Raw genomic sequence first — 14,517 nt, forward strand, 5'->3', positions numbered from 1 at the left:
CTGTGCAGGAAGTTTCAGACTCTTCAATCCTCAAAGATTGGAAGTCATTACCTGACTGAGAAGCAGGGCGAGGAGTCCTGGGCTGCAGCTCTGGATTGGGGCCTGGTGCCATCATGGAAGACGACACATTTCCACCCGGGGGTATCATAACAGTGGCAGGGTTGTTCATCCTTATTATTCCTAGAAAAAAAAATCCCTAGAATAGAGTACTGGTATTGGCACGATTTTTGTTTTTTAGTGAACTATTTCAAGAATACGAAAAGATAAGGAAAATTTCTTTTTTTTTTTTGACAGGGTCTCACTCTGTTGCCCAGTCTGCCAAGCGACACAATCACAGCTCACTGCCACCTCGACTTCCCAGGTCCAAGTGATCCTTCTGAGTCAGCCTCCCAAGTAGCTGGGACCACAGGCTGTGCTACTGGGACCACAGGCACACACCACTGTGCCCAGCTAATCATTCTATATTTTATAGAGATGGGGTCGCTATGTTGCCTAGGCTGGTCTTGAATTCCTGGGCTCAAGTGATCCTCCGGCCCAGCCCTCCCAAAGTGATGGGATTTCAGGCGTGATCTACCACACCTGGCCTGGAAATTTCTACACCCATCATCTACCTTTTTTAAATCTAAAAAATTTGCTCTTATCACCTTCAGATATATATGTAGATACAGCAGAAGCCCCCTACTCCTTCCATTCTACTTGCTCCCTCCTATTGCAATTGGGGTTAACAGTTCCATGTATGTTTATTAACCTTTTCTGTATCTGTAGGTAAACTGCACTTTTTCTGTAGGTAAACAGCATTTTTTATATGCTTTTAATCTTTGTATAAATGGTACTTTACTATATGCATTTTTCGTCAGATTCCTTTTTCACTTGACGTTATTTTTTGAGATTATCTCTCTTGGTTGTTATAAGGGCTCCACTGTATAGAACCATATATCCACCTTTCTGCTGATGAATACTAAGGTTTTATTTTTCCCTTATTCTTATAATTTTGCAATGTTGTGTATTTGTCATGAATTCTTGTGGATATGTGAGTATCTTTAGACTATGTCTTAGAATTGCTAGGTTTTAAAGTCTAAGCATCTTTAATTTTACTAGATATTAGTAAATTGCTCTAAAAAGTGGTTATACCAATTTATACTCAAACTAGCAGTTTGAGAACTCTTCTTTCTCCACATCTGAAAATTTCTGATACTGTTAGACTTTTCAGAATAATCATCTATGCTCATAAATGAGAACAAGCCAGGCATGGTAGCTCATGCCTGTAATCTCAGAGCTTTTGGAGGCCAAAGTGGGAGGACTGCTTGAGGCCAAGAGTTTGAGACCAGCCTGGGCAACATAGCAAGACCCCATCTCTACAAAAAATAAAAAAATCAGCCAGTGTGGTGGCGAGCGCCTGGATTACTAGCTATTTAGGAAGCTGAGGCAAGAGGATCGCTTGAGCCCAGGAGGTTGAGGCTGCAGTGAGCTATGATCATGCCACTCCTCTACAGCCTGGGCAACAGGGCAAGAGCTTGTCTTCAAGAAAAAAAAGTGACAACTGCCTGTACTTACTCTCTCTTCCTTTCTTTGGCTACAGAATTCTCATGAAGCCTCTTGCAGGACTAAGTAGGCCAAAGCACACTTTTAGGAATGCTGGGGTATGAATAATAGAACAATGAAAAATTCTAAAAAGAAAATGACATTTAGCTTGAAGGGCAGATTTTGTGACTTCTTTGATTTTTGGCATAAAGATGAAAATAACCTCAGAATAAGTTGGAAAGCGTCTTCTTTTTCTATGCTCTGGAAGAGTGTGTGCATCTGTTCTTTAAATGTTTTATGAAACTTTCTTGAAAAACCATCTGGACTTATAGATTATACTAATTGATTTACTGGGAAACATTTTTAATTATTTAAATTTCTTAAATGGTTACAGACTTTTCAAGTTTTCAATATCTTAAGTCAATTTTTATTAAATTTTAATTTTGCCAACACTTAAAAATTCATTAGCATAAAGTTAATCATGAAACTCCCATCTCTACTAAAAATACAAAAATTTGCTGGGCATGGTTTCGGGCACCTGTAATCCCAGCTACTCAGGTGGTGGAGGCAGGAGAATTGCTTGAACCTGGGAGGCAGGGGTTGCAGTGAGCCACTCCAGCCTGGGTGACAGAACAAGAAGACTTCTAAAAAAAGAAAAAAGAAAAATGGCCAGGCATGGTGGCTCATGCCTGTAATCCCAGCACTCTGGGAGGCTGAGGCAGGCAGATCACCTGGGGTTAGGAGTTCGAGACCAGATTGACCAACATGGAGAAACCCTGTGTCTACTAAAAATACAAAATTAGCCAGGCGTGGGGATGCATGCCTGTAATCCCAGCTACTTGGGAGGCTGAGGCAGGAGAATTGCATGAACCCAGGAGGCAGAGGTTGTGGTGAGCCAAGATCACGCCATTGTACTGCTGCCTGGTGAGCAAGAGCAAAACTTGTTTCAAAAAAACAAAACAAAAATTTTTTTTTAAAAGAAACATCTTTTGGTTTTGCTGCTCTGTTGTTTTTTAGATTCATATTTTGCTTATCTCTGCTTTTATCTTTATTATTTCCCTCCTAACTTATTTCCCTGCTGTTCTTTTTCTCAATTTTTCAGTCAGGCACTTAGCTTGTTAATTTTCAGTTGGTATTCCTTCTTCATTAATATAAATTTCTGAAAGCTTGAAATTTCTTCCAAGTGTTGTATTGGCTACATCTCACAAATTTTAGTATATACTATTCTCATAACTCCATTCTAAATATTGCCTAATTTCCATCAGGATTGCTTTTTTAAAATCACTGAGTATTTATAATGCATTTTTACATTTCCAAAACTATGGGATATTTTGGTTAGGCTTTTTTTTTTTTTTTTGCCACTGACTTGACCTAAAAGCACTGAGGTCAGAGAACAGGATCTGTGTGACATTAATATTTTGTATTTACTAAAACTGGCTCTTGGAATAATCCCTGGTCAATTTGCATAAATTTTCCATTTATGCTCAGAAATGTTAAGAATTCTTGAATTATGACTTCTAAATAAGTCAATTATATAAAAACTATTTTTGTTTATTCAAGCTTCCCTTTATCCTTACTAATTTTTTACAAACTTAGCCCATCAATTACTCAGAGGTCTGTTAAATCTCCCCTAAGGTTTGGTATCTACATGTAATTCTTAAAATGTCTTGAGGCTAGGTTGTTAAGTACGTAAGAGTTTACCAACTTCCTGGTGAATTTCTCCTTTTACATCATATAGTGGCCCTATTTACTTTCAGTGACGATTTTTATTTTAATGTCTGTTTTATCTGACAAAAATATGATTATACCTCTTTTTCTTGGTTAAAAGTCACCTTGTTAATCTTTTATCTTTCTAACTTTGAACCTTCTGAGTCCTTATATTTTATGTGTTTCCTGTAACTGTACATAGGTAAACCTGAGAATACTATTCTGATTAATCATGTCCTTTTTATCAGTGTTTGTAATCCATTTACCTTTATTGTTAACTACAAGTATATTTTGATTTATTCTGTCATTTTATGATTTCTATTTACCCTCCTTTTATGCTGTTTTACTATTTTTCCTGAATTTTACTGGATTAATTTTTTTCATCATGGTCTTCCTCTTTAATCCTCCACTACTAGTTTAGAAGTTATATATTCTATTCAGGTTATTTTACTAGTATCTTTAAAACGTCAACAGACATATTTGACTGACTTAAAGTTTAAAGACAATATATTATCATTATTATTACTAAATAAGTCAATGCTTATTTAGATTTACCCCATGCTTATCAATTATTTAGCTCACCATTCCTTCTTAGATCTTATTTCTTCCATCTTAGGTTCAATTTTCTTCTTCCTGAAGTACATCCTTGAGCAGTTCAATTAGCAAAGATCTGTTAATGGTAAATTCTCTTATTCTTTTTGAAAAGCTCTTTCTTTTTTTTTTTTTTAAGCTCTTTATTTCATACTACTCTTGATAGTATAGCTATGCTTAAAATTCTAGGCCATCAATTATTTTCTTAGCACTTTGAAAAAATTATTCCAATGCTTCCTGTCCCAGTGCTGCTGTTGGGAAGTCAAGAAAAGCTGATAGCCTTTCCTTTGTAAATAATAGGTCTTTTCTTTTGGGTTGCTTTTAACATTCCGTTTTTCAGTGTTCTGTAGTTTTACGATATTTTGTCTAGATGTAGATTTATTTTTATTTTGTAGTGCTCAGGATTACTGGGCTTCTGAATCTGAAGACTTATGTCTTTTATCTGTTCTGAAAAATTTTAGCCATTCTCTCTTATTTATCTTCTTCAGAAACTCTTTTCAAACATATGTTAAACTGTCTCATTTTATCCTTCGTGTCTCTTGACTTCTTTCATATTTCCATCTCTTTACTTTTCTCTGCTGCATTCTGGGTTATTTCTTCAAATTCACCTTTCAATCCAGCTATTTCTAATTTGCTGAATAAGTTAGTCACTTCAATGATTTTTAAATTTCTGTAAGTTCTGTTCCCCCATCTCTCCTACGTTTTAATAGTGTCTTGTTTCCTTATGATTCTCTTGTTAATACTCTGATATTCCTATTACCTAAAATTCTGGAGGGAGGGAGTCTAGACCTAAATTGTATAAATTTGGAATCTAAGCTTATTTATATCAGGCTTTAAGTAGAAGTCTGCAATGATCTGGGTTGAGAATATGCCCCTCCACAGCTGCAACAGTTATCACCAGTCTAGACCCACCTAATGTTAATAACTTAGCCTGGCTGTTCATGGGTATTCACCAACATATTAAATGTCCAAAATGCAAGAGGGTAGAGAAGACAATTCCACAACACCCATTCTCCCACCTCACATCTAGAGTCCCAGCGAACACAGACAAATTTCCCATTAGTTTCCCTATGCCAGAGGGTGACATTTTCCTAATCTTTCACTGAAAATTCTGGCTTCATGAGGAATTCTGAATTCTAACTTGCTTCTTCATGCGGACCCAAAGCTTCATCTTTTATCCCTTCCTGGCCATTAAAGCCCAAATGCCTTGGACCCTGCTGGATCTCATTTGTTTACTGCCATTTAAATATTCACCTTTGACAGTTTTTTTTCCCTCCTGGGGTGTTCCTCTACTTTCTCTCCCCACCCCTCTGCTTTCTTCCAAGCCCAGCTACATATTAAATGTTATAGGCTGGGAGTGGTGGCTCATACCTGTAATCCCAGCACTTTGGGAGGCCAAGGCAGGTGGATCACTTGAGGTCAGGAGTTCGAGACCAGCCTGGCCAACATGGTGAAACCCTGTCTGTACTAAAAATACAAAAATTAGCCAGGCATGGTGGCGCACACCTGTAATCCCAGCTACTTGGGAGGTTGAGGCAGAGAATTGCTTGAACCCCAGAGGCGGAGGTTGCAGTGAGCTGAGATCACGCCACTTGCACTCCAGCCTGGGCGACCGAGTGAGACTCCATCTCGAAAGAAAAAATAGTTATATTTTAAGGTGTTTTGTAGTTGGAGAGGACAGTTAGCCTAATGTTTATCTGTTGAAACTGGATTTGTTTCTGAGGAATCCCACCTGATTTTTTAAAGATGGTAGTTAGACAGTTAAGAAAGCTCTCATGAGGGCCAGGTGGGGTGCCTCACATCTGTAATCCCAGCACTTTGTGAGGCCCAGGCAGGTAGATCACCTGAGGCCAGGAATTTAAGATCAGCCTGGCCAACATGGTGAAACCCCATCTCCACTAAAAATAACAAAAATTAGCTGATTAGCTGGGCGTGGTGGCGCCCATCTGTAATCCCAGCTACTTGGGAGGCTGAGATGAGAGGATTGCTTGAACCCAGGAGGTGTAGATTGCAGTGAGCTGAGATCACACCACTGCACTCCAGCCTGGGTGACAGAGTGAGACTCCCTCTCAAAAAAAACAAAACAAAACAAAAACAAAAAAAACACTCTCATGAGCTAAGAAACAGGCTTTCTTGGTCCATAATGAGCTTCCTAGTCCCAGAAGTTTTCAAATATATGCTGAGACTACATGTTCAATAGTGACACTATAACATGCATCCTGGTACTAGGTCGGAATCTGGACAAGATCCAAGGTTCTCACCTAGGGGAAATTTGGTCCCCTAGGGGACATTTGGTAATGTTTGGAGACATTTCTAGGTGGCACAACTGTAGGGAAAGAATAGTGGTACTACTGGCATCTGGTGGGTAGAAGCAAGGGATGCTACTAAACATCCCACAATGCACAGGACAGCCTCCCACAGCAAAAAGTTATTGGCCCCAAACATCACTAATGTTGAAGTTGAGAAACTTCTATTAAATTACTATGGTATCCCTACAAATCCTGGAATTTTATAAGGCTATGAAAAAAATAGGCTATGGATTTAGTTTTAGTTGCAAAAGACTCTTGTTTATTAGCTAACTTTCTATTGCCAATGGTAAGAGAAGAAAGTAGTACTAAGAATAATTGAAAAACCGGCCAGGCGTGGTGGCTCACCCCTGTAATCCTAGCACTTTGGGAGGCTGAGGTGGGTGGATCACCTGAGATCAAGAGTTCAAGACCAGCCTGGCCGTCATGGTGAAACCCCATCTTAAAAAAAAGAAAAAAACAAGTGTTCTAGATAATACAATTCTAAAGTTACTTATTGTTTTAGAGGGGACTTGAGGTCTCTTTCCCTAGGAAAATTTAGCTGTTTAGTTTAACCTAATATTAAATTTTGTTTGCATCCTTCAAGTCTCAATAGACAACAGAGAAAAGCAATCCTAAAATATGCTTGGTGGTAAAGAAAGGTATCTTGGGGGTTAAAATGTTACTGTTACTATAGGTCATTACTAATTGATTATTCCTGAAATTTTATACATTATCACAATCCAAGTCCTTCATTAAATACCAATCTAACCTGATTTCAACCTAAAGCTTTTCAGTTTCCTAGGTTGATAATCAACTACAGCACTATAATTGGCCAGGTACAGTGGCTCAGTTCACACCTGTAACCCCAGCACTTTGGGAGGCTGAGGTGGGCAGATCACTGGAGCCCAGGAATTCAACCAGCCTGGGCAACATGGCAAAACCCTGTCTCTACAAAAATAAAAATAAAAAATAAGCCAGGTGTGGTAGCACACGCCTGTAGTCCCAGCTACTGGAGGGCTGAGACAGGAGGGTCACTTGACCCTGTCTCAAAAAAAAAAAAAAAAAAAGCACACACTATAATTTACATGCACTTATTAGAGATACTTAGTAAACATGCTTGCTATTTGCCAGATACCAGCCTAAGAGAGCTTGCAATTAGGGTACTAACAATTAATGGACTCCAATTTAATGGAGTCTTAACATTTTAAGCCTAGAAGGGATCTCTAACATTGTTTCCAGAACATAATTAAAGATGTTTATAGGCAACCAGGGTCAGTAAATATTAAGTCCTTTGGCCAATAGTTGAGACTAGAACCCAGATTTCCTGATGCTCATCCCAGCTTTATTCATTCTTTCATTAACTATAGGTAACTTGGTTAGGCTTTTCCCACTCTGCTTCTGGCCCATGTCATTCCAGTAGTGGCAACAGTGTCAATCTATAATTTCTAATAAAGCTACCTTAACACCAAGTGCTCAGACTTCTGTGGGGAACTACATCTATGTACACAATACAGGCTGGGTATTTTACATCTATTATATGGTATTCCACAACAGCCCAACAGCACAGGTCCTGACAGTTACACATTCTTAAGTCCCAAAAAGAACTTAGGAAATGTTTGCTGCACTGTTCGGTGCTCTTGTACCTTCAAGCATGAGCTCAAAAGACAGTAGGTATTATTATTTCATTTTATACATGAAGAAAGTATTGCTTGGGGAAGTACAGTAACTAGCTTGAGGTAACCAGTAAATGGTAGTAACCAGAATAAAAACCTGGTTCCAATTTGTGATCAACTCAATAGTTACAGTTCAGAATAGCATCTTTTTTTTTTTTTTTTTTTTTTTGAGACAGAGTCTCGCTCTGTTGCCCAGGCTGAAGTACAGTGGCGCAATCTCGGCTCACTGCAACCTCTGCCTCCCAGATTGAAGCAATTCTCCTGCCTCAGCCTCCTGAGTAGCTGGGATTTCAGGCACCTGCCACCACGCCAGGCTAATTTATGTATTTTCAGTAGAGACAGGATTTCACCATCTTGGCCAGGCTGGTCTTGAACTCCTGACCTCAGGTGATCCACTCACCTCAACCTCCCAAAGTGCCAGGACTATAGGCGTGAGCCACCATGCCTGGCCAAGAATAGCATCTTATAAATTGAGCTCCTCTATACTGCTGCATTTCTCTAAGAGCTACTCTGGTAGGGTGGGAGGGGAATGACTGGGTAAGCAGATTCTTACTCTGCTTCAACCACAGCAGCTGTGCTTTTCTATTTTATTTGAATAAAGGGTCCTGCAGCTGAAAAAATTTGAAAGTCACTAGTCCAGTGAAAAAAGCACTGAACTGGTAGTTAGAATATCTGTGATATTACTTTATTGCTCCTTGACTCTGGGCAAATCACTTCCTTTATGTGAGTTCCACAGCTTCCTCAGCTTTAAATGACAGCCAGCTCAATTCTAATATTCTGAGATTCACAGAATATTGAGTTCAATCTCTGAAGAAATTTAAGGATTACTAGAAAAAAAGCAATTTACAACTCTCTCAAATTCAAAATACATAAAAACACCTATTCTCCCATATACATCTTCAGATTCCACATAAGAACTCAATTCACAGATATTCTCAGCCCCAGTGAAAGTGGGAGTTGGAAAGCTACATTCTCCATTGTACTATTAATATTAACATACTGAGGGTAGAAAATGTCTCATTCATTTCTATTTCCAACAGTTAGCACAGGTCCTTTCACACAACAGAAGGCAATAAATGTCTGCTGCATGGCTTAGTGTTCGTCAACCTTTAAGAATGAGACCAAAAGATTGCAAAGATGTTTCATGCTGTTACCCCTAGACTCCGGGAATGACTCATGTCTAGCTTTCCTGATTCAGCAAACAGAGATATAAGTATGCCATGAACCCCCACCTATCTTGCAGGACTCAAATGATCAAATAAAGCCAAAAAAGGAAACTAGTAAAATGTCATACAATTGAGTGGGAGGTCTTACCTGGACCACCCGCCATAGGAAATCCTGCCTCCATCCTAACTGAATTTCCAGCTCCCATGGGTCCATTCATTCTCACTTCTTGGCTTCGGTTCTGAGCCAAAGCCAGGTTGATAGCACCTTCCCCTGAAAATGACAGTCAAGTTATAAAAAGGAAATCATTAGAATAAGATGCAAATTTTGTTTACAGAAAGCTATACAACTGCTTTAGTTTTCTGTATTTTTGAAGACTTATGGTTAGTTTTCTACCAGAAAAAGGGTAAGTTCCATCTAGATGGGTCTTTCTTCAACCCATCTGAGTAGGTTGCTTGAAGCACAAGGAGATATAACCAATTCTTACTTGTAATAGGGAAGCAGGGCAATTATGAATGATACTTAGTATCAGAGATTCTGGATCTCTGAATATTCATTTTCAGCCATCTTACCAATTGTGTGTGGGGTGTGTGTGTGTAATGGAAGAAAATGTTCTCAAAAACTTGCAAAATCCTAGACTTCCTTTTGGTAATTTATGATCAGAAGGCAGATATTAAATATAAGTAGGTTTAATGAAGAAATAACATATACTGGTGCGGGGACACTAACACTTGTGAACAAAATACCATTTCCTTTCAATAACTGCAATATAAACATATTTCCAGCAGGAAAAAAATCATGCAATGAAGAGCAGATAGGGTGCTACAAATCTATTTTCTGAAACACATGACAATAGGACCAATATTTCTACAGGTTTTTTTTTGAGATGGGGTCTCACTTAGTCACCCAGGCTGGAGTGCAGTGGCACAATCATATAGCTCACTACTGCCTTAAATTCCTGGGCCCAAGGGATCCTCCTGCCTCAGCCTCTTGAGTAGCTGGGACCATAGGCACATACCAGCATGTCCAGCAATGTATAGGATTTTAAATTTTATCGTATTTGAGCTTCACAATACCCTTGTAGGTAATGTTACTAGAAGTGTTCCAATTAAGTAGACTGTAAACTTAGAGGCAACTTAAATCTTACTTGGTCCAATGATAAAAAAGGTTTCTGAAATAAGCTACAGAATGCTTCCTGCACTTAATCCAAAATTTTGACTATTGTTATAGTAAGAGAGCACCACCTTGTGGAGAGTTAAAATATCTGTGGCTGCTGAGCTGAAAGGCTGCACTCACTTAAGTCCTTCTATATTGTAGGGTTCTGATTCACAGGGTCAGATGGCAAAGCAGAAAGTTAATGAGGCATGGCAGTCTTCTCTGTCCTGTCACTGATATAGGTCAGTTTTCTTTCTTTCTTTTTGAGACAAAGTCTTGATCTGTCACCAGGCTGGAGTGCAGTGGCGTGATCTTGGCTTACTGAAAACTCTGCCTCCCAGGTTCAAGTGATTCTCCTGCCTCTGCCTCCCAAGTAGCTGGGATTACATGCGCATGGAACCATACCCAGCTAATTTTTGTATTTTTAGTAGAGACGGGGTTTCACCACGTTTGCCAGGATGATCTTGATCTCCTGACCTCGTGATCCACCTGCCTTGGCCTCTCAAAGTGCTGGGATTACTACACGTGTGAGCCACCACACTCAGCCTAGGTCAGCTTTCTATGTCTATTTTAACCAGGAAGGTTTGCTGGTCACAGGGAACAAACATCCTACCAAAAAGGAAGTAATCACTGGGAGCTACCAGATGCTCTAGCTTGCCTCTAGGAGTCAGGTGCAAAAGAGAAAGAGAACACAGGTCATGAGGGTTTCCACCAAAGGAAGGGAACTATTAATATACCAAACTTGTTAAGACATTCTAAGTACAAAGAATACTGTTCTGGAAAAGGACATCAGGTTCATATCAATCCTCTGCTTAAAACAGGTCCATTGCTTCCCACTATTTTAGAAATAAAAGCCAAACTTCTTAACAGGCTCTATAAGGCCTCAAATTATCCACCTAATCAAGTGCTGTTCAAGAGAAATACAGTATGAGCCACACATGCAATTTAAATTTTTCTAGAGTCCACAGTAAGAAACAGACGAAATTAATCATAATTTATTTCACTTAATACATCCAATGTGTTGTTATTTCAACATGTAATTAATGTAAAAATTATTATTTTTTGAGACAGGGTCTTCCTCTGTTGCCCAGGCTGGAATGCAGTGGTGAGATCACAGCTCACTACAGCATTGACCTACTGGGCTTAAGTGATCCTCTCACATCAGCCTCCCAAGTATCTGGGACTACAGGAGTATGCCACCATGCCTGGCTAATTCTTTTCATTTTAATTTTTTTTGTAGAGACAGGGTGTCACTATATTGTCCAGGCTGGTCTCAAACTCCTGGGCTCAAGAAATCCTCCTGGCCTCAGCCTTCCAAAGTGTTGGGATTACAGGTGTGAGCCACTGAGCCCGGCCAATATAAAAATTATTGAGATATTTTACATTCTTTTGGGGGATACCAACTCTTCAAAATTTAATATGTATTTTATACTTATAGCATGTCAGTTTTAACTAGCCACATTTTCAGTGCCCAACAGCAACATATAGTCTGTAGCTACCAATATTGGACTGCCCATATTTATTTATTTATTTATTTATGGACTGCCCATATTTAGCCCTATCTCTTTAACCTCTCATCTCATGCTATTTTTCTCCTTCAATAACAAGGATTCAGCCCCAATGGGTTTTTTTTTTTTTTTTTTTTTTAAGTTTCTTAGGCACACAAGGCTGCTTCTCACCTCAAGGCCTTTGCTCATGTGATTTCCTCTGCCTAGAACAGTTCTCTGCACTCTTCACATAGCTAGCTTCTCAATTTTCATGTAATCTTAAGTGTCACACGCCCAACTTATCCAAGGTTAGGTCACTTTTATCATAACATCTTGCTATTTCTGCAGAGCACGTCCCATGTAATCATTTACTCACTCACTTTCTTGCCTGCCTCCCCCATCACCATACAGGGGTAATCAAAAGTCTGTCCTAGTTCCTTTACATCTGTTGTTCCAGCATAATTAATAGCATTCTCTTTCATTTTCAGAAGTGTCCTAATTTAGGCTGGGCATGGTGACTCACGTTTGTAATCCCAGCGCTTTGGGAGACCAAGGTGGGAGGAATGCTTCAGACCAGAAGTTCAAGACCAGTAACATTGTGAGACCCCATCTCTATGAAAAATTAGTCAGGTGTGGTGGCACCCACCTGTGGTCCTAGCTACCAAGGAGGCTGAGACTGGAGGATCACTTGAGCCCAGGAGGCTGAGGCTATAGTGAGTTGTATTTATACCACTGCACTCCAGCCCAGTTGACAGAGTGAGACCTTGTCTCAAAAAAAAAAAAAAAAAAAGAAAGTTGGCTGTAAAATCAGGGTAAGGATTCTCTAAAAGAAAAAAGAAAAAGAAAGAAAAGGTATCCTAATTTAGATGATAAATTATATGACCATATATAATATATCCTATATACATAAAATAGTGCCTGGTATATGGCAGGTGCTCATTAGCTATTTATTAAATATATAATGGCCATCTCATTATAACCTTACAAAGAATTATAGACATTTTTCTACATGATAAATTAATTCCTGAAAAACTTCACATTTATCAGATCTTATACTGACAATAACAGGGTTGGGGCAAATACAAAACCTATGAGACTTTGTAACCAGAGCTGTAATAAAAGCAATTAACTGGTGGAGGCAAAACACTGGAAAAAATGGAGTGGAAATGTCTGGTTAAAGGTGCTGAGATAATGTAGATGCAGTGGAGCTCTGAGCCAGAGGGGCTGCCATTAAGGTGGGCACAGGAGGAAATGCAACCTGTCATGAGCTGAGAGTCACACAAGGTCAAGGCTGGGGGATACACATCGAGAAGGCACACGTACGTACATTCTCAGTCTTAATTTTAATAGAGCTGAAAAGACTCCCACATATGCAACAGCTGAGCTAAAAGCTTTCTCTTGTTGATAATTATAATTCTATTTCTACTTTTCCAACACCTCTTACCTAAGAAAAAAAAAATCACATATTAATAAACAGAATTTCTACATTATACTGCTATCATTCTCCTATTTGCCAACTGCATATGTGCTAATTCATGCTAAAGAGAACACTACTGGCTCCCAAACTTGCCAATTAGGGGTCCACAAACTACATCCTGTGGGCCAAATCCAGCCCACTGCAAGTTTATTTAAATAAGGTATTATTGGAACCCTGCTTTTGCCCTACAAGACGGAGCTGAGTACTTGTGAGTTAAGATCTTATGGTCTGCAAAGCCAAAAATATTTATTCTTGACCCTTTAAAGAAAAAGTTAGCAGACTACCACTTTAGATCACCATGAATTTACAGAGGGGGCACAAAATGTCCTCAAAAAAGATGTTTCCCCAACTCCTCAAAACTTTGAGTTTTGAGGCCAAAACTCAAAAAAGGAAGGGTACAGGGAGTATTTGTCAATAAAGAATGGACTACTGGAAGAAAAACCTGTCCCACAAGCCTTGCAGCAGACATGATAGTGGCAACATTCCTTTTTTTTTTTTTTTTTGATAGGAAGTCTCGCTCTTGTCACCCAGGCTGGAATGCGGTGGTGTGATCTCGGCTCACTGCAACTTCCACCTCCTGGGTTCAAGCAGTTCTTGTGCTTCAGTCTCCTTAGGAATCTTAGTATCTGGGACTACAGGTGCACACCACCATGCTCAGCTAGTTTTTGTATTTTTAGTAGAGACAGGGTTTTACCACGTTGGCCAGGCTGGTCTCAAACTCCTGACCTCAAGTGATCTGCTCACCTCGGCCTCCCAAAGTGTTGAGATTACAGGAGTGAGCCACCGCACCTGGCCAGCATTCCTTCTTATAACTTACAAAATCAACAGCCCAGCTCCACAAAAGCAATAGCTGCTGCCATCACTTTCACTCCTGCCTAAATTTCCAGTAGTGTGGGAACAAAGATCACCTGGGACATGCATGTAGCCTAAAAGTTAAAGAACTCTTTCCGTATTGTGATAATTGCTGTCATACGTGAATTTCATAATTTCTTAAAATATGTTATCTATTTGCTTCCTTGCTAGTACTCATGTTTTAATTTATGGCTATGATATTAAGGGAGAATCAGAGTTTTATCCTTTTAGGAACCTGAAGGAAGTAGGTCTGATTAAGAGAATAAACTGGTACTTCCTTCTCCAGTGAAAAACACTATCAATTAAGGTTTCAAAGCCTATTTTTTTTTTTTTAAGATTTGAAAACACTTATTTTACTGTCTTCAACAACGACAAAAAACAGATAGGGGAAGTCCAGAGCACTTAGAATTGAAGCAGCTCTATACAAAAATGAAGATGGTACAATGATGTGACTTCAAAGAAAATGACTAAAACAAAATTAATGCACAAAATATCAAAAATACAAAGTCTGGGTTTCTTCCCTGTAGGTTTATGATAAACTATCAATTTTCTATATAATGCATTTCCTTTTTTTTTTTTTAATAGAGATGGGGTCTCGCTAT

The 14,517-nt window shown here is 39.0% G+C and overlaps 1 protein-coding gene across 5 annotated transcripts in view; it reads right to left on the reverse strand.

The window, feature by feature from the left end:
* NCOA6 (nuclear receptor coactivator 6) overlaps positions 1–14,517 on the reverse strand; it is a 96,543-nt gene that overhangs the window by 46,608 nt on the left and 35,418 nt on the right. For all 5 annotated transcript variants that reach the window (XM_012455141.2, XM_012455142.3, XM_012455143.2 and 2 more), the window contains 2 exons: positions 9,095–9,217; positions 52–180 (listed from right to left, as the gene is read on the reverse strand). In XM_012455141.2, coding sequence (XP_012310564.2) covers positions 52–180; positions 9,095–9,217 — 252 coding nt within the window. The remainder of the gene's footprint in view (positions 1–51; positions 181–9,094; positions 9,218–14,517) is intronic.

The sequence above is a fragment of the Aotus nancymaae genome, unplaced genomic scaffold (assembly GCF_030222135.1).
Source record: "Aotus nancymaae isolate 86718 unplaced genomic scaffold, 86718_ANA_hifiasm-v0.15.2.pri h1tg000029l, whole genome shotgun sequence".
Classification (NCBI taxonomy): domain Eukaryota; kingdom Metazoa; phylum Chordata; class Mammalia; order Primates; family Aotidae; genus Aotus; species Aotus nancymaae.